The sequence below is a fragment of the Corythoichthys intestinalis genome, chromosome 16 (genome assembly GCF_030265065.1).
Source record: "Corythoichthys intestinalis isolate RoL2023-P3 chromosome 16, ASM3026506v1, whole genome shotgun sequence".
In the NCBI taxonomy this organism is placed as follows: Eukaryota; Metazoa; Chordata; class Actinopteri; order Syngnathiformes; family Syngnathidae; genus Corythoichthys; species Corythoichthys intestinalis.
Genome location: NC_080410.1, coordinates 10436286 through 10456572, shown reverse-complemented (window position 1 = coordinate 10456572; position 20287 = coordinate 10436286). Strand labels below are relative to the sequence as shown.

Sequence of the window (20287 nt, the reverse complement as noted above, 5' to 3'; positions counted from 1 at the left end):
AACCCTGGTATTGAACACATCTTCTGGAAATGTAATACCTACTGCAATTTTCCATTAAATGACCAGACCCCGCCGCAATAAGTGAAAAACCGCGAAGTCGCGCCCCCGTGTTCAATGTATTTATTCAGATTTAGTATTGGAAAGAGATACATATGACTTTTTTTCCACTTTTTCCCCCCCCAAAGTATAAAAAAAAAAAAAAAAGTTTTGTGTATATATATTTTTTAATGAATGGTTTTTAAGCACTTCGTAATAATTATGATAGGTTTTAAACATGTTACTGTCCCACCGAATTATTTTTAGACAAGTAAAAAAGTGCTTGGCTTTATTAAATGCTTCATTGAGTGAGTCCCCTCAAATCCCCTCAAGCTGCTCACTTACACACTGAGTTGCCACAGTAACTGTTTAACAAGTTAAATGATGATTGATGCATGCGGCGCTTTGAAGTTGGTGTCTGGCAAGATCAAACCCAAACATCTGTCAATCATTGTTAACTTTAATAAGCAAATCCAGTGCACTGCCTGACCATCAAAGAGCAGGGACAGGGAGGGAGAGTGAGACTACGCGGTCGGTTCGGGACAGCTCATCTGTGGGATTTTTTTTGTTTGTTTGTTTTTTTAATTGAAAAAAATCTGCGATGACTGATTGAAAAAAATCTGCGATGACTGAGGGCACGAAGTAGCAAGGGATAACTGTTCATATAATACTGTTCATATAATACAATAAATACATTTTAAGACTTACGGGCCCCGCAGGAACCCTGCCAATCCATTTTGCCAGGGAGGCCTGGCAGCTATTGTTCAATTTACTGTATATCAAGATATATTGATAAGACGTCAGTGTGCGAGCGTACACATTACAAAGCTTAACAAGATTAATTTTATAGTACAAGTAATTGAGTAGCTTCGTGTTAAATTTTCATTGATTAAGATACGTATTATCATATGTGCATTTGGGAGTTCCTGTTATAGAACATTGTTCTTCACACCAATTTACGGACTTAATAAAAACTGCTCCATTACAACACAATAGCAATTATACGGGTAAAGATCAATAAAGTGAAACATTCAACTTTTTTTTTTTTTTTTTGCTATTCCATTCAAGATTCCAAAATGGAAAATACAGTTTGGACACAACACACAGAGCACAACAATGCATACAATTGAAAAAACATTATGACTTTCTCACCCTGGGTGCGTGTTCACTGCCCTGTTGCGCTTTTCCAGCATTGACCAACCTTTCCCACAGTTTGGGAGGGACGCTGGTGATGTGGCAAGAGCACGTAATGGCTGAGGAATGGAGAGGAGCCAAGTAGGGAGTTGGCATCGTCGGCCAACCAGGAGTCTGGAGATCAATCACAACCAACTCCTCCTCTAATAGGACCACCAGTGCAGATGGGTCATCAAATTCTAGAGGGAAAAGACCCTTTTAAATCATCGTAGACTTACGCCAACAATGAGCAAACAGAACGCTCCCGAAAAAAAAAAAGAAAAAAAAACTTTTAATGTCTGATCAGTGGTAGTGCCCTCACCTTTCTCTGTTTGAACATTGTGGACTGTAAAGAAGTCAATGACCCGGGAAGTAAAATCCAAGGTGACGTGGGCTTTGTCCTGCTGAATGGTGAGGCAGTGGCGGTCGCCATAGCTGGCTCTAGGCATCCCTCCACTGTACAACAGCACTGGGGATCTATATAGGCAACCAAAGGTGAACATTGCAATAAACCTGTCATGCACATGAGTTCAAATGTAAATATATATACTTAAAAAAATACTAAATACAATTTAAAAATAAAAAGGAAAACCACTTTGCACCACATTAATTAAATACTCACCCTGTCGCTGTTGTCCTCCAGAGGATTTTATTAATAGCTTTGCAGGGAAAAGGACCTGCAACAATAACCACACAAAAGAAAAAAGTTCCTTGAGACATTACGTATATTAGAGATTTTTTTTTTTTACTTTATTCATTTACCATTTTTATTGCTCCAACTCTGTCATTCTTTCCTATACAGTGTTAATTTTTTTATTTCTCCTATTGTATACTCTACCATTTTCTGACTTTTAGAAGCAATCAAAGAAAATAGAATAAACATTTCTTTTGAAATAGATTAAAACTAAATAATGTTCCAAAATTTTCAAAATGAACAGTTTAAAAAAAAAAAAAAAAAAAAAAAAAAAAAAAAGCAAGAATTAGCCAGAAGGCTAGTTTTCATCTGTATTCTCCTCACAACATGTAAAAGAAAACCAGTAAAATAGATCTAAAAGAGAAAAACATGGTCAGACACTTAAAATGCACTAATGAAAGAATATTATATGTGTAAACTGTTAAAGGAGCCCAAAGTACACAGTACCTAAACAATATAATGCAAGACACTAGGGCTGCAGCTATCGAATATTTTAGTAGTCGAATAATCGATGGACTAGTTAGTTCGAATAATCGAGTAATCGGATAAGGAACATGAACATTGAAAATACCCGAGCTGAGCCTCAAACTGTAAAAAAAAATTTTTTTAAATGAGGATCTATGTCAGAGGTTGCGCTAGACTTTTTCGTTGTCTGTCATTTTGACTGACAGGGTCATAAAAATCCGGTCATAATCTATTTTTACCCGTCACTTAAATTTTTAAAATGATAATAATGACATATTCAATAGTATTTAGTTTTCATTAATTTTTAATTAATATTCTGTCCGAACAAGCTTAACAGAGAATCCACACCGTGCCATCACACATCAAGCAGATGAATATGTAATTTTTTCTCCGCAGTGTCAAAAACGGCTGACTGTGGCCCCAGTAGGTAGGCTACATATGGAACAATGAAATTGACAGTTTACTTGCTGTGGCCTGAACGAAGTCTTACACCTTCCTCCTGGTGCGCATGGACTTGAATTGCGTGCCCGCTTGTGCATAATCAAATATCTCAAGAAGAAACTTTTTTGAAGAAACTTCGGAAACTCAGTTGCCTTGACATTTTTCCGAGTAAGGCCAACGACGTCATGCATCAAGAGAGACAATAGCTAATTAATATGCTCACTCACCACCCTGTGGTTTAGGGTGTGAATTGCAACCCGTCAAATGACAGATGGACTTCAGTTTTTTCCGTCACCGTTTTAAAAAACCGGTCAACGACGGAAAATATTCGGTTAACGCGACTCCTGATTTTTGTACAACAAAAGAACAATTGGCTAACTTACACAGAATACGTCCGCTAGCTTAAATGCTAAAGATTTTTTTTTTTTTTTTTTTTACAAATCTCTTAAATGGTTCAGACATATTCCTACAAAAAAGGCTAAATATGCCTATAAACTAAATTAAGAATGTATTAAAAAAACATTAGCTCAAACAAAAACTTAGCTTACATTGGTCTTAACAGGGAGCAGCTGGATTCAGCCATGTGAAAAGAGGCAGACCAGAGGGCAGTGTATTCACCCTCCTCAATAAAACTAGATGCAAACACTTTCAAAACAAACCATCACAATGCCACTTTAATTAAACGAATACTTGAAGCAACAAAATTTAATTCGAATATTTTTTTTCTAATCGAATACTCGAGTTAATCGATTAATCGTTGCAGCACTACAAGACACATAATTAAATCTGTGCTATATTTTAAGATAAACTAAAATAAAATTCGATATCACATAACATATCACATCATATCATTTGATTTTTTTTTCTCTTTTCTTTTTTGTATCTATACTGAAATTTTGTCAATGGCACTAAAGCAGTTCATATAAAAAAAAAAAAAAAAACTTTTTTTTTTTTTTAATTCATATTCATTTTCTTGAGTATCGATTTCATGTGAAATTTTTTTGTATTGTAACAGCAGTATTACTCATCAGTCAAACACGAGACACAGATGTCACGTGAATACGTGAAACAAGCCCCAGCCAGAACCACTTTGCTGGATTCTTCCTAATACAGTCAAACACTTACGCTGACGATGCACTTTACACATGCCTCAAATATATTCCAGCTGGAAAACACAGATACATGTAGGCATTTCTCACCATATGGGATAGTAGCGGACACCGGCTGCTGACTGTTGCCATTGCCGTTGGCAACAGCCCACACGGAGTAACCGCCATCGCTATGGGAACTGACGAACAAATTTCCCGAGCATTCCCACACCAGGCTCTCCAGCTGCTGTAGAGGGTTCACAGAACATGTATGAAATGGTATACAAATCAAATACAGTATAGAACTGCAGAGTTTGCTCTGGTACCTGCTTGCCAAGGAAGAGCTGGTCTATTTGACGCTTGCTCACATCCCACAGGACCACCAGGCCCCGGCTGTAGCCAATTAGAATCTTTCCTGCTTGTCGAGGATGCTCCTGAAGAGATTCCACAGGCCCTAACGATTTCCCACATCTGTAGTCTTCTGGAAGGCTGAAAACATTGAATGTCTTGTTAATAACAACTGTTATCTATAAAAGTTCATGTTCAGGTCATAAAAACTAAATATTTGCATTTCAAAACAAATAGACTGACAATTAATATTTATCCTACGATGAATGATCTCATGACGCATTATAACAGGATACATTTGGGCCAAATCTCCAAATTTGGTCCAGTTCACCTTTGACCGGTATAAAGTATGGAAATGGCTAGCGACTTTTAGTGTAAAGGGAACGCTTCTATGACGTGTACCACGCATGCAATACATACAATTCTTTCAACATCAGAGGTAAAATTTGACTTGTCAATTGTCTCGACATATGACAACATGCTCGAAATATGATTAATGACAGCGTCACAATTTCATTGTTTTCCCCGCAAGACAGACGCAAAGCGGATTTTCTTGTGAGAAATCAACATGGGTCCCAAGAAGATTAGTGCAGGCGGTGAAAAATAAGAAAAAGGTGACACTTGCTAGAAGTCTGCAAAATTTCCGATTCTTAGATTATTTGCGATTCGGCCGTGGAAGATTTTAGAACGATTCTCAAACATCCAAATTCAGATTATTGAAAAATCCCAAGTAAAGTGGAATAAAAACACAGCGCGGTATTCGGGACGCAATGAGAAACGGACTGGGAGTAAACATCATGCTCAACTCATGCCGCTAGATAAAAAAACCAACAGGCCTTGACTGCGCTTGACTGCGGCTGACAGCCACTACAAACTACCTTGTGCAACACAACCTGGCTACCGTCCGCCGTAGCCGACGCCAACAACAACAGAACATGAAAAGAAAAAGTAAAAACTTCCCACTCTATCACACCTCTTTCTCCTTCTTTCGTCTATCACACAGTGTGTTCAGGAAAAGCATGCAAAACACAACTGCCACATTGGAACCCGATTCGTTACATTATTAATATTATTCTGATTTGTGTTTATATTTGTTTTCTTATGTGTAATTGCTATTTGTAATTGTTATTTAATATATAAATATTTATTAAGGATTTAGCGTAGGTTTTTGGGCTGTGGAACGAATTAATAAAATTATAATGTATTCTTATGGGAAAATCCTGTTCGACATACGAACATTTCGACTTACAAACCGGGTCCTGGAAAGAATTAAATTCGTATGTAGAGGTACCACTGCAGTTCCTACGAAAGGACTCTGCTATTACGCTTCGCTAGCAATGTTTGAGGATTTTATGTTACCCGGGCAAATTTTTAGCCTGATAGCTTCACGCCATTGTTCGTTCGTGTCTGTTTTGTCAAACAGTAGTGATGTATTCAACTTGACGTATAATTCAGATGTGTACAGATGAGCATCAATAGTGCAGAGGCATTGGATACATATCAGATTTACAGCGTAAATGGCGTAATTATTGATTCAGACCTAAAATTTGATTGCCATCTAAAGTCCGTCACTAAATCCGCTTATTACCACCTAAAAAATATAACCAGAATTAAGGGGCTTCTGACTCAACAAGACATGGAAAAACTTATGCATGCATTCATTTTCAGCAGATTGGACTATTGCAACGGTATATTTACAGGTCTTGATAAAAAAATAACAGTCAGGAAGCTGCAGCTAGTACAGAATGCTTCAGCCAGAGTCCTCACAGATACAAGGAAGCTGGACCACATTACACCGGTTTTGAAATCGCTACACTGGCTTCCAGTGAGTCAAAGGATAGACTATAAAATACTACTGCTCGTCTACAAAACACTTAATGGCCTTGGACCAAAATACATGCTTGACTTGTTAGATTCCTATGAGACATCTAGACCCCTAAGGTCGTCTGGAACCGGTCTTCTGCATGTTCCAAGAACAAGAACAAAGCAGGGTGAGGCAGCATTTAGTTATTATGCTCCTCACCTCTGGAACAAATTACCTGAACGTCTGAAGTATGCTCAAACTGTTAGCTCTTTTAAATCAGGGCTAAAAACACTTTTGTTTAGCACTGCATATCCATAACTGACTATATATTTCAATCTACCTGCTTTCTATTCCTCTTGTGCTTATCTCCATTGCTGATTTCAATTATTATTATTAGTAGTAGTAGTTTTTGTTTTATTTTTATTTCTGTTGTATTTCTATTTATTTATTTATATTCTATTTGTGATTAAATGCGATCTTTTGTCTTGGTTTTTACGTTGTATTGATTTAAATGAGATTTTTATGATCTTCATGTGATGTAAAGCACTTTGAATTGCCTTGTGTTGAATTGTGCTATATAAATAAATTTGCCTTGCCTTACAGTATATCCACATACTGTACAGTATCGTGAGCCAAATATCATAATTGCCAAACTCACATTAACATTTTTGGAAAAATGAAAACAAAAAAGATTTTTGCAAACACATTTTTATGACAAACATAGAGGTTTTTTTTTTTTTTAACAGTTCTGATTGGCTTAGGAGAAAAGTAGTAAGGCAGGATGATGCAGCAGGGTTAGGAAAGTAATATTATGCATAAATCTGTTTGGCAAAAATATGATTTAAGCAGTTATGTTGTTAGGCTAACGATATGAAAGACTCATGCTGGATGTAAACTAGATCTCTCGACTTTAGAATTGTTAGCGAGATGTGCTAACCAGCATCGGAACAATGTGGTTCCATTTTCTACTGATGAAAACAAACGGCACACTTTTCGCACACAAGAATAAATGAATAAGAGTAAGATGGAATGCATATTGCTGTTGCATAAAGAGTCCAACAACACTCGTGAGGTCAGTAATAAGCAAGAGCTGAACTGCTAGACTTGACCAACAAGACATTCCTCTGAGGCAGAGTAGGAATGTTCAACAGGACACACCCTCGAGATGTTGGAGGATTCCCTCAGCATAGGACAGGGAAGAGACTGGGAGGAAACAGTGGTTGGATAGTGGAGGAGTTCAGCAGACTTAAATGAAAACAATTTGGGAAGAGCCAAGAAAACATTTCTCTCAGCTCTTTGCTGGGCACAGTCAGTGCAAAGAGAAACGAAAACCTTTTTTCATCTCCCTCCATCCGCCTCTCGCAAGCGCACGCATCCAGTCGCTTTGGCAAAATGTTCAATGAGGAAGATCCTCTCCGGAAGCATAGACGCAGAAACTTCCCTAACACAGATTCCATTGTCTTAATAAGTATTTTTAGGGAATCTAGCATCCTGCTATGTGTTTGCTTGTACGCGTGCATGTTGTATATTCAGCTGAAACACTTCCCCAACCGGAACATTACGTGTTGGCAGCTGGTACAAAGCCCCACTGTGTAAAACCTCCCATCCTTTGGTTTACTCCCCCGCACACGCAGACACAAGAGTACCCACCCCCCCAAACACGCGCACGCACACGCACACACACACATTATATATATATATATAAATATATATATATATAAAGACTCACATCCTTATCAGGGTCCTCATTAGGCCTCTGTCCTGCCTACTTCCTTCTACAGGGCAGCTTAATGAGGGGTTTGCAGGACCAGTCAGACAGATAACACAGCATAGAAATACTAGTACTGCGACACATCTTCAGTGCAGAAACAAAAGCTAACCCAATAAATATAACTGTTGCTACCTCACTTGCAAGGAAAAAAAACAATACTTTAGTCTACCTCAATAGATAGTTTACATAAGTGTATAAAGCCCCAAGTCCATTTTAACGCCTACCACATTTTCAGGGTTGAGCAGCATATTTCTAAAAAAAAAACTGAACACGGCAAGCATTACAACATTTAAGCTTATGCGTCCTTTCATCATATTTCTAAATATCGAAACTGAGTGGTGCTCTGACAACATAGGAGAAATTCAAAGAAGTGCAGTGTTGATTGAAATGTGATCGAACACGTGTGAAGGCGAATGTCAGACGAAATTGCTGTAGGAACATATCTAATAAGATCCAAAGCTACAAAACACTGAAATTAAAAAAATATATCATTTTCTCACAACTTGCGATTCGTCTACACAACAGCAACCATTATTAGTAAGAGTTGTTAAGCAGGTTCAAAGTATTCACTGACTTCTAATGTGTCTTATTGACTTTGACACACGAATAAATCAAATACCGTATTGGCCCGAATATAAGACAGCCCTGATTATAAGACGACCCCCTCTTTTTCAAGACTTAAGTTTGAAAAAAAGACTTTTTGAACACCAAATTAATTTTTGTACAGAAAATAATTACAGCACATCTGAAACAAATAATTATAACAATATATTTGAGAGAAAAAGCATGTTATTTTGCCTCATTCAAATCTTAATATGTGAACATTTAAATATGTAAACTAAAGTGCAATCACATTCGTAAATGTATGGTTTGTTTACATTTCAAAAACCAGAAGCCAATCTATTGTGATAAAACAACAAAATTGCAATAACTGCATTAACTATCAAAGTGAAGTCTAACTATAACTGTAGTCTTGAAACAAATCTGAATACGGAAAAACATTGCAATGAAATAATGCAAACTGGTTAAACTTGAGAGTAGCTGAGATCTTTTGTGACAGAACATCGCTTCAATGATATCTGGCGTCATCTAGCGTCGCGAATGGTATAATGTCTAGACCGCGAATATAAGACGACCCCCTCTTTTTCAATCTTATTTCAATGCAAAAAACACCGTCTTATATTCGGGCCAATACGGTATATTGCTTAAACAAAGAACAAACACTTAACGAATTGATTCAAGTCAGTCATGCAGCATTTAATAGGGACATTCTTGCACATACCAATACCACAGACCATTCCTTCCATTTTAAAGGACACCTTTTCCGCTAGTTGAATTGGATTTAAAAATGTATAATTTCTGCTATCAGTGGCAACGTTTACATGGACATTTTTATTCAGATTAAAAGCCTGATCAGAATAAAAGTGCCTCATCTACACACCCTATTCGTTATATTCTGACTAGATCAAGCCCATTCGAATCAGGATCATTCTAGGATATTCTACAAACAACTAATAAACAGATAAGCAAGCTTTTGCTGTGAATTGGAATGAGTTTTTCACTTGTAGACGTCCAATTCATTTGAACGTCTATGGCTGTCAATGACAGTCAATGCCAGGCAATGGGGTAATTTTGGGTCATTTAAGGCCATTTACCTGTTGATTTTCAGTTACTTCCTGTTGATTTTGAGGTATTTTATGAGTCACTTCCTGTTTATTTTGAGTTACGGAACAGAAGGTGACCTGGGAATCACCCAAATGAATAGGCAGTGACTCAAACGCAACAGAAAATGACCTGTAAATGAACAGCAAGTGACCTGTAAATGCCCCGAAAATCAGACAGAAAGACTGCGAATGCTCTGGTTTCGAATGAACGAACGTTCCCAGTCTAAATGGATTGGGCGTCGAGCACTGTCAATGGCAGCCTTAGAAACACTGTTATGGTAGAAGAATTTGAGAGCAACTTGTTGGTTCCTTTTTTTTTTTTTTTTTTCCTTAAAAAAACACTGACACCTTTTTAAAACGATATCTCGATTCTTGGAAGGAGCATATCAGTAACCTTTTGGGACACCAGATATCATTGAAGCGACGTTCTGTTATGACAGATCTCAGCTACTCTCCCCATTCACGACGCTAGATGGTGCCAGATATCATTGAAACGATGTTCTCTCATGACAGAGCTCAGCTACAAGTTTAACCAGTTTGCATTCTTTTACTGCAATGTTTTTCCTTTTTCAGATTTGTTTCAAGACTCCAGTTACAGTTTGACTTCACTTTGATGGTTAATGCAGTTATTGCAATTTTGTTGTTTTATCACAATAGATTGTTTTATTTATATTTCAAAAACCAGAAGCCATTCATTTATGAATGTGATTGCACTTTAGTTTACATATTTAAATGTTCAGATATTAAGATTTGAATGAGGCAAAATAACATGCTTTTTTCTCAAATGTATTGTTATAATCATTTTTTTAGATGTACTGTAATTATTTTCTGTATAAAAATTAATTTGGTGTTCAAAAAGTCTTTTTTTCAAACTTGAGTCTTGAAAAAGAGGGAGTCGTCTTATATTCGGGCCAATACGGTACGTTCTTATTCGTGCATACATGTGGTCTTACTCGCGTGCCTTGAGTATTACCTGCTCTACGCTTCCTGCGTAAAAGCATACATCACAAAACAAAGTACAAAGCTGTCCTCATACAGTCTCCCTCGGTTCATGATCGCATGCAGAAGAACAGTACACATGACTTTGTGCCTTTAATCAGCAAATACAGAAGTGCAGTCTGGTGGATACACTGCAGCTCCATTAGGAAGTGTTAACCTGACGTAACAGCGCAAACGGGAAAAATACGAAAAGTAAGGCTAACGTTTAAAGTACAAATGGATGGAGCAATGTTTTGTTGACACGAAAGTCGCTATGCCTTCTACTATTTCCGGTATGTTTGGTCAATCTGCACAAGGCAATATCATTTGTTCCGACAGAAAGTGCTATGTATGAATACGCAATTCCCAACCGTATCAATAATGTTAGTATCCATGAAAACAGCGCATCCGATCATAATTTTAAGTAAATAAATTTTGTCAATGGAAATATTTTACAGTGGGGCAAATAAGTATTTAGTCAACCACCAATTGTGCCAGTTTCTCCAACTCAAAAAGATTAGAGAGGCCTGTAATTGTCAACATGGGTAAACCTCAACCATGAGAGACAGAATGTGGGAAGAAAAAAAAAAACACAGAAAATCACATTGTTTGATTTTTAAATAATTTATTTCAAAATTAGAGTGTAAAATAAGTATTTAGTCACCTACAAACAAGCAAGATTTCTGGCTGTCAAAGAGTTCCAACTTCTAACGAGGTCTAACGAGGCGCCACTCGTTACCTGTATTAATTGCACCTGTTTTAACTCATTATCGGTATAAAAGACACCTGTCCACAACCTCAGTCAGTCACACTCCAAACTCCACTATGGCCAAGACCAAAGAGCTGTCGAAGGACACCAGAGACAAAATTGTAGACCTGCACCAGGCTGGGAGGACTGAATCTGCAATAGGTAAACCGCTTGGTGTAAAGAAATCAACTGTGAGAGCAATTATCAGAAAAAAATCTCCCTCGATCTGGGGCTCCATGCAAGATCTCACCCCGTGGTGTCAAAATGATAACAAGAACGGTGGGCAAAAATCCCAGAACCACATGGGGGGACCTAGTGAATGACCTACAGAGAGCTGGGACCACAGTAACAAAGGCTACTATCAGTAACATAATGCGCCGCCAGGGACTCAAATCCTGCACTGCCAGACGTGTCCCCCTGCTGAAACCAGTACACGTCCAGGCCCGTCTGCGGTTCGCTAGAGAGCATTTGGATGATCCAGAAATGGGAGAATGTGTTATGGTCAGATGAAACCAAAATAGAACTTTTTGGTAGAAACACAGGTTCTCATGTTTGGAGGAGAAAGAATACTGAATTGCAACCGAAGAACACCATACCCACTGTGAAGCATTGGGGTGGAAACATCATGATTTTGGGCCTGTTTTTCTGCAAAGGACGACTGATCTGTGTAAAGCAGGGGTCCCCAAACTACAGCCCGCGGGCCGGATATGGCCCGCCTCCACATTTGGTCCGGCCCCCTGAACAATACCAGAGAGCATTTTGAATTTTTAATTATATATTTTTTCTCAGTAGTGTTATTTATTTTCTGCCCTTTTTCTGTGAAGAACTCAGAGAGGGTTATTTGGTTATCGTCTATTTAATTAATAGTGTTATTATTTTTTTCGTATTATTACAGTATATTATATTATTATTTTTAGTTTATTTACTTTTGTTCCGTGACGAATCCAGAAAGGGTTATTTGATTGTGGCTTTCTGAAAAACAATATTTTTTTTCATTTAGGCACTCCAGCAATCGTCACACTTTTTCTGTTACAAACTGACCCCGGCCCCTCATCAGAGAAGGGAAAAGTTATGTGGCCCTCATAGGAAAAAGTTTGGGGACCCTGGTATAAAGGAAAGAATGAATGGGGCCATGTATCGAGAGATTTTTGAGTAAAAATCTCCTTCCATCAGCAAGGGCATTGAAGATAAGACGTGGCTGGGTCTTTCAGCATGACAATGATCCCAAACACACAGCCAGGGCATCAAAGGAGTGGCTTCGTAAGAAGCATTTCAAGGTCCTGGAGTGGCCTAGCCAGTCACCAGATCTTAACCCCATAGAAAATCTGTGGAGGGAGTTGAAAGTCCATGTTGCCCAACGACAGCCCCAAAACATCACTGCTTTAGAGGAGATCTGCAGGGAGGAATGGGCCAAAATACCAGCAACAGTGTGTGAAAAGCTTGTGAAGAGTTACAGAAAACGTTTGGCCTCCGTTATTGCCAACAAAGGGTACATAACAAAGTATTGAGATGAGCTTTTGGTATTGACCAAATACTTATTTTCCACCATGATTTGCCAATAAATTCTTTAAAAATCAAACAATGTGATTTTTTTGGGTTTTCCACATTCTGTCTCTCATGGTTGAGGTTTACACATGTTGACAATTACAGGCCTCGCTAATATTTTCAAGTGGGAGAACTTGCACAATTAGTGGTTGACTAAATACTTATTTGCCCCACTGTATATATTGCATTAAGTTATATAATATAATATTTGCAAGTCTCACCTCTGTGTGACCCGATCCTGGAGCAATGTTTGGCTGTCTTTAAGTGATAGACTGGGCAAATCCAGGAAGTATATACCCCCTCCCTCTGTTCCAATGCAGAGCAGGTCACTTGACCTCAGGAGGAGGAGGACAGTCACTCGTGTGGTACTGGGGATAAAAAGTAGAGACCAGAAGTGTGAGTGTTGAATGAAAAAGTACTCCAGTCTTCAGAAAGCATTTCGAGTCGTACAAATAACTTCAACGTGCTTGTTATTGGTACAAAACATTGACACAATCCTTTTCACATGTCACAAATGATCAGAGGTGGGTAGTAACGCGTCACATGCACTTCGTTACATTTACTTGAGAAACGTGTACTTGTAAGAGTAGTTTTACTTAGCCATACTTTTAACTTTTACTTGAGTAGATTTGTGAAGAAAAAAAACGCTACTTTTACTCCGCTACTTTGGGCTACACAAGAGCCATTACATCTTTCCTCTTTATCTACATATTACATTTATTTATTTATTTATTTTTTGCCAGCGATGCCAAGAGTAGTGCTATTAATTTCACCAATGGGACGTCGCAACAATAATCACGACTCCATTACATCAATCAGACGCAAGCTTGCGGTTCTATGATTGTGCCAGCCTGTTTAATCACGTGGCGTCCTTAACGCACCGTAAAAAATAAAGCACAGTGGTACCTCTACATACGAAGCTAATTCGTTCCAGGACCTTGTGTGTAGGTCGTATGTCGAGCAGGATTTTTCCTTAAGAATACATTATAATTCCATTGATTCGTTCCACAGCCCAAAAACCTACACTAAATCCTTAATAAATACTGCTATTACAAATAGCAACTACACAGAGAAAAATAAATGAATTATGAATAAAAATCGGAATAATAATAAGAATAATAATACTTGTAATAATGTAACGAATCGGGTTTTAATATGGCGGATGTGTTTGCGTTGTGTACCTTGAACGCACACCGCGTGGCTGACGTGCCAGAGTGATAGAGGACTTTTTTGCATTCACTTTTCATGTTGAGCTGCTGCAGACAGTAGGCATATTGTGTAGCACATGTTCTAAAATAAAAGATTAAAATCCTGACAACGCTGGCAATTTTTTGGGGGGCGATGTTACAACGATGACATTTGTCACCTTAACTTCTTCAACTTATAAAAACTGGCAAACAGAGGTCGGACCAGGACCGTGCAGATCTACGGCCACATTGTCAAGCAGTTCATGGACGAGCACACCGCACTCATATTTTTCTATCATTTCCATCTTCATTTAAATTGTAAACCTCACATTTTCTCACATTTTTTTTCACCACCTGCTTTAACATTCTCGGAAACCATGTTGATTTCTCTCAAGAAAATCCGTCGTGCGTCCGTCTAGCGGGAAAACAATTAAATTGCGACGCTGTCATAAATCATTGTATTTCGAGCATTTCTTCGGTGTAGAAACAAGATGTCGAAAAGTGTCAAAGCGATCGTATGTCGAGGACCTCGACATACGATCGCATACATACATACTCGCATACATACATACCCGAGGTACCACTGCATTTGACATAGCGCGCTGCCCTCAACATGACTCGAAAGCTTCTTTAAACCTCTCACCCAGTTTTTATTTGGCACCGATTAACCAAGGAAAACCGGCGATATGATCTTTTTAATTTCATAATAGTAACTATGAATTAACTATTCACTATTCAAACTCGGAACTATTCTGTCCACTAGAGGGCACTCATGCTCTTTGGACGAATAATGCTTCATTTCTGTCTTTTTTTTTTTCCTCTCACCGGAATTCAATGATTTAATTTTTTTTCTTTTTTAATTTCGCTTAATGCAGTTATGTAATGGGTTATTGTACAGTACCGTATTTTTCGGACTATAAGTCACAGTTTTTTTTTTTTTCCTCCATAGTTTGGCTGGGGGTGAGACTTCTACTCTGGAGCGACTTATGTGTGAAATTATTAACACATTATTATATAATTTCGCATGTTGTTTTGGTGTAACACTGATGGTTTGGCAAACTTGTTAGCATGTTCTTTACGCTATAGTTATCTGAATAACTCTTAATAGCTATGTTACGTTAAAATGCTGGCCAGGTTCGCATTTCGTTGTTCATAAATCATGTAACATTATCATACTGTACACTTATTCAGCATGTTGTTCTCTATTGTATTTGCATTTTAAATTGCATTTCAAGATGACATACCTGTTCTATGTGTTGGATTTTATCAAGTAATTTTCCCCCAAAAATGTGACTTATACTCCAGTGCGACTTATACCGTATTAGCCCAAATATAAGACAGCCCTAATTATAAGACGACCCCCTCTTTTTCAAGACTCAAGTTTGAAAAAAGACTTTTTGAACACCAAATTAATTTTCATACAGAAAATAATTGCAGTACATCCTAAACAAATGATTATAACAATATATTTGAGAGAAAAAGCATGTTATTTTGCCTCATTCAAATCTTAATGTCTGAACATTTAAATCTGTAAACTAAAGTGCAATCACATTCGTAAATGAATGGCTTCTGGTTTTTGAAATGTGAATAAACCAATCTATTGTGAGAAAATAACAAAATTGCAACTGCATTAACCATCAAAGTGAAGTCTAACTGTAACTGTAGTCTTGAAACAAATCTGAATGAGGAAAAACACTGCAATAAAATGAGTAGCTGAGATCTATCATGACAGAACATCGCTTCAATGATATCTGGCGCCATCCAGCGTCGTGAATGGGTATACTGTCTAGACCGCAAATATAAGATGACCCCCTCTTTTTCAGGCTTATTTCAAAGCAAAAAACACCATCTTATATTCGGGCCAATACGGTCAGAGGTTGCGCTAGACATTTTCGTTGTCTGTCATTTTGACTGACAGGGTCATAAAAATCCGGTCATAGTCCATTTTTACCCGTCAAGTAAATTTTTAAAATGATAATGATGACATATTCAATAGTATTTAGTTTTCATTCATTTTTAATTAATATTGTAACGCTTGCTTGGCGGCGAAAAATTAGACACGGAAGTCGTGGTATTTTTCTCCCTTTTTACTCTGCTTACCGCCAACAACTCCGCCCCCAAAGAAAAGGAGGCAACGATATAGACCCCAATCACCAACGTCACACAATGATCTTAATTGTGGTTGTCAGCCCAAAATCTTCTAAATATATATTAAATGCATCTTACCAGATATAAAAAGACTACTACATAGTCTGTGGTGATCGTTTGGTGCCCAGATTTCTTGTCGAATTACAGCAGTCCATCTCGTTCTCATCTTCGCGTCTCTCAGAATACCGTAGAACTTCAAGTCTCTCCGTCTATCTTCTCTGTTACAGCAACCAACCGCCACACACGCCTTCACCATTTTGATTATTAATATTAACGAGCAGAAAAACACGCCGTAATAGGAGGCATGTACGTAGCGGTAATGTATAAACATGACGGTCTGACACACAATATGGCGGCTCCGGTCAGGGGGGCGGAGTTGTGACGTCATGTGATTGGGGTCTATACACAGGCGGCAATCTTGTCCATCAATTGGATGACGCGCTGGCACACCGGGTGCACCAATAAGAACCTCGCGTTGATGTGTCAATCACGGTGCCGCCGCCAGACCCCGGTTACGCTACAATATTTTGACAGAATAGCCAACGACGTCATGCATTAAGAGAGACAATAGCTAATTAATATGCTAACTCGCCACCCTGTGGTCTGGGGTGTGAATTGCAACCTGTCAAAATGACTGACGGACTTCAGTTTTTTCCGTCACCGTTTTAAAAAACCGGTCAATGACGGAAAATTTCCGGTTAACGTGACCCCTGAATACGGTATATGTTTTTTTTCCTCTTTGTCGGGCATTTTATGGCTGGTGCAACTTATACTCAGGTGTGATTTTATAGTCCGAAAAATACGCTATCATTAAAACAACAGTTCATTTAGATAAGTTTGGGCTGGGAGAAAAAAAAATACCATTGTTCAAAAAAAAAAAAAAAAAAAAAAAAAAAGCAGTTACTCAAAATGTTACTCATTACTTGAGTATTCTTTTGACTGGATATTTTTTTACTTGTACTTGAGTACATTTTTAGGATGACTACTTTTACTTTCACTTGATTATTTTGAAGTAACACTACTCTTACTTAAGTAAAATATTTAGCCACTTTACCCACCTCTGCAAACGATTCTATCTGAAAATGGTAAAAATAAAGGTGCTCATCTCTACCTGCAGCTCTCAATGCCCGGTCTTCCTGGAAGGTTGTAGCTGCCTACTTCCTGTAGCATGACTACACCCTCTCTCTTAACCCCTCCTACCTGCCTGGGGGCTGTGGCAGTCAGCTCCCACAAGTGAATGGTATTGTCATCCAGAAGTGACAATAGGCGGCCCTGTAAAAGGCGTAACAGAACAAATTAGAACAGCCTTATAAATATTAATAGAGAAGACATGAAAAAGACTGGACTTGGGCTTACATGTCCTGGCACAAAGTAGATTTGTGTGACAGCAATGGTGTCCTTGTGTAGCCCTGTAAACTCCACACCAGGCGCCCCATAACTGGGCATATTGTTAAGAAAACACCCAAAATAATTGACAAGAATATATGCCAATTAATACAAATGATCTGTTCATTATCATTGGATTTGACTGGGAGGGCCCCACTATGTAGACAGTTAAGGGTAATTGCGCGTTGTAAAGCCAATGAAACATACCAGTTAAATGTAATAGTAGAGAGATCACTGGCGCGCCAAAGAAAGCTCATAGCAATTTCCAACACCAGCTGACGCAAATGTCTAAAATAATACCACTGTGTGTATGTAATCAAGAGCAATTTTCTTCTGAGGAAGAAAAAAAAAAAACAATTATACCGTGTAAACAACATTGTTAAATGCCAGCGTGAATCTGCAGCAATCTACGAAAAGCTTCACATAAACATTTAAGCATTGATGCAGATTTCTCAGATGTCTGCAAGCTTGCAGATTGGGAAAAACGAAAAATGTGAGGCTTTGTGGTATCCCGACGTTGACATTACATAAACATTGAGGTTTTGTAATGCTGCCAGAACTAGCTTGCGTGAGTGTTCCAGTAATTACATATTATTATAATATATATTATACATTTTGGGATTTTTAAAAACACTTTGGATCTTATTAAGCTTCCTGCCCGCATCTAATATTATTTACACAAGTTAGGTGTTCCAGGTCTCTATAGGTGGTTAATTGGGGGAAGGGAGCCATCAATCCATTTTGCAACATTGGCTTAGTCACGCGCTTGAAGGACCTCAGATCTCATTATGTGATTTTTCGGAACATTACCCAGTTCTATTTGTCATGTCTGGTTTACAGCCAGTGTGTTGTGGCGAACACATCATAAGGATATAGCAAAAATGGTAAAACGCAACATATCTTGTGACACAGCACCTTTTTAAGCACAGCGTACTATTTGAAGAAAAAAGGTACTTGATTAATTTTTGAACATGCACTACATTGTTTTTAAATGATGCTCATAACAGTACATTCCTAAAATGAAAATGATACTACAACAGGATCCAACAGGGCAGGTGATGTCACAAATCCAATTTCCTGAGGTCGTGTTCTTCATTTTTTACGTAGCCTACATCAATACTGAATTTCTTCATTTCCACTTACACTGGAGCCCTAACATTGTGTTACGCAAGCATTCCCGAGTGCTGTCATTTCCTATCACCTGCTTTCAGTCACAGTAGTAACCCAAGTCTCAAATACTGGTAGCTGAAGGCAGAGGGGGACACACGAGTGCAGTTTAACCAGTAGAGGTAACACACATGGTAAAAGAATGGAACTTTAAAAATCATAAAGGCAAGGCAATATCATTGTGGCGCTGTGATCATGATAAAATCCAATGGTTGCCAACATGGTGCTCATAGCCAAAGGTAGCCTCAAAGGACAATATTAGCGGCCCGGAGACCTTTTCTAAAAACAGTTAACAGGTCTCTTTTTTTAAGGAAGGTTGTACAAAGTGGAAATGGTCATTTGAGAATTTAAAAATACTTATAAAAAGAATGTGTTATTTCCCATCTTGCTGAATATTTGTTAGAATTCACATAGACTTCATAACCTATTGACATGACACTTCGTCATTCTTTGCGTCACGCCTTACCATAGGGGGCCGAGCTTCATTTTAGTAATAGTCAGCCGAAGCGGCACACGCTCATGTCCAAGCCCATTTTAAGCTTGGATTTTTTTTAAGAACTACAAAAGCTTTACCGCATACAAACAGCAAGGACTGTCTCAGGAGTGATTTGTTCGAGGATTCAAGGTAAATATTATATTTTTCACACCATGCATGCATTTTGAAACGTTGCGAAAAAAGAAAAAAAAAAAATCAATCTAAGAATGGGAACCGCTACGGCGTTGGCATCATTTTTTGACATATATAGGTAAAATAGATGCGTAACTGCCCGTTTTGCTCTTTTAACAAAGAATCGAGACAGTTTTAGGTCCATATCTATAAAGAATTCAATGATTGAAGCATTTATTCACAAGAATTTTAACATAAAAAGCTCTTTCCTGTGGACTTGTGGTAAGGCGGGTGAACTTAAATACGAGCCGCACATTCGCCATATTTACGAAAAAACATGCTACCTGCACGATTTCCTTTGCTTTTAACCAAGAATCGAGACTGTTTTATGTCCATATCTAAAAACAATTCAGGGATTTAAGCATTTATTAACAAGAATTTCTATGTAAAAACCTAATTGTTTTGCTACGGCGGCCATGTTGGATTTTGTATCTCTAGATTTTAGACATTTCTGCGTCCATATTAAAAAACAATCAGCTTTTACGCGTTTTATTTTATGTAATATTTGAAGGTTATGAAGTCTATGGAATTCATTAACATCAGTGTTGTTTTTGTTAATGATGACGATAGCAAAAATATTTTGTCAACGAACAATTTTTTCATGACGATGACAAGCTAAAAATGAGTCTTGTGACACTAAAAAATAACTAGAAGGACGCCAGTTTTCGCCTGTCGAGATGAGAACGAGATGAAAATTCACCATAGTTTCCGTCATAAGTTCACAATGTGTGACATTTTTTATCGTATGTGTAGTTAGCCAGAATCATACCGTACTCTTGTGACGTGCTGTGCCACCCCCAGCCCCAGGGTTAGTGAGTAAGCATGTGTCCACTACAGGCTCCTTTTGTGAAACATGTGTCAGGTGCTGCTTGGTAAGTTTTGTTTTCTTATCTTGGCTACATATGCCACATTGCTTTAGCCTTTAAAGGTCTGTGCTGGATGATCATTATAAATATAACTTGTAGCGTTAGCATAGC

At 38.0% G+C, this 20287-nt stretch overlaps 1 protein-coding gene across 1 annotated transcript in view; it reads right to left on the bottom strand.

Annotated features, from left to right (window-relative positions):
- llgl1 (LLGL scribble cell polarity complex component 1) overlaps positions 1–20287 on the bottom strand; it is a 71361-nt gene that overhangs the window by 23708 nt on the left and 27366 nt on the right. Inside the window, exons 3-10 of the mRNA XM_057860826.1 lie at positions 17447–17528; positions 17202–17362; positions 12977–13123; positions 4224–4386; positions 4009–4144; positions 1832–1886; positions 1532–1686; positions 1189–1409 (exon numbers count right to left, since the gene is read on the bottom strand). Coding sequence (XP_057716809.1) covers positions 1189–1409; positions 1532–1686; positions 1832–1886; positions 4009–4144; positions 4224–4386; positions 12977–13123; positions 17202–17362; positions 17447–17528 — 1120 coding nt within the window. The remainder of the gene's footprint in view (positions 1–1188; positions 1410–1531; positions 1687–1831; positions 1887–4008; positions 4145–4223; positions 4387–12976; positions 13124–17201; positions 17363–17446; positions 17529–20287) is intronic.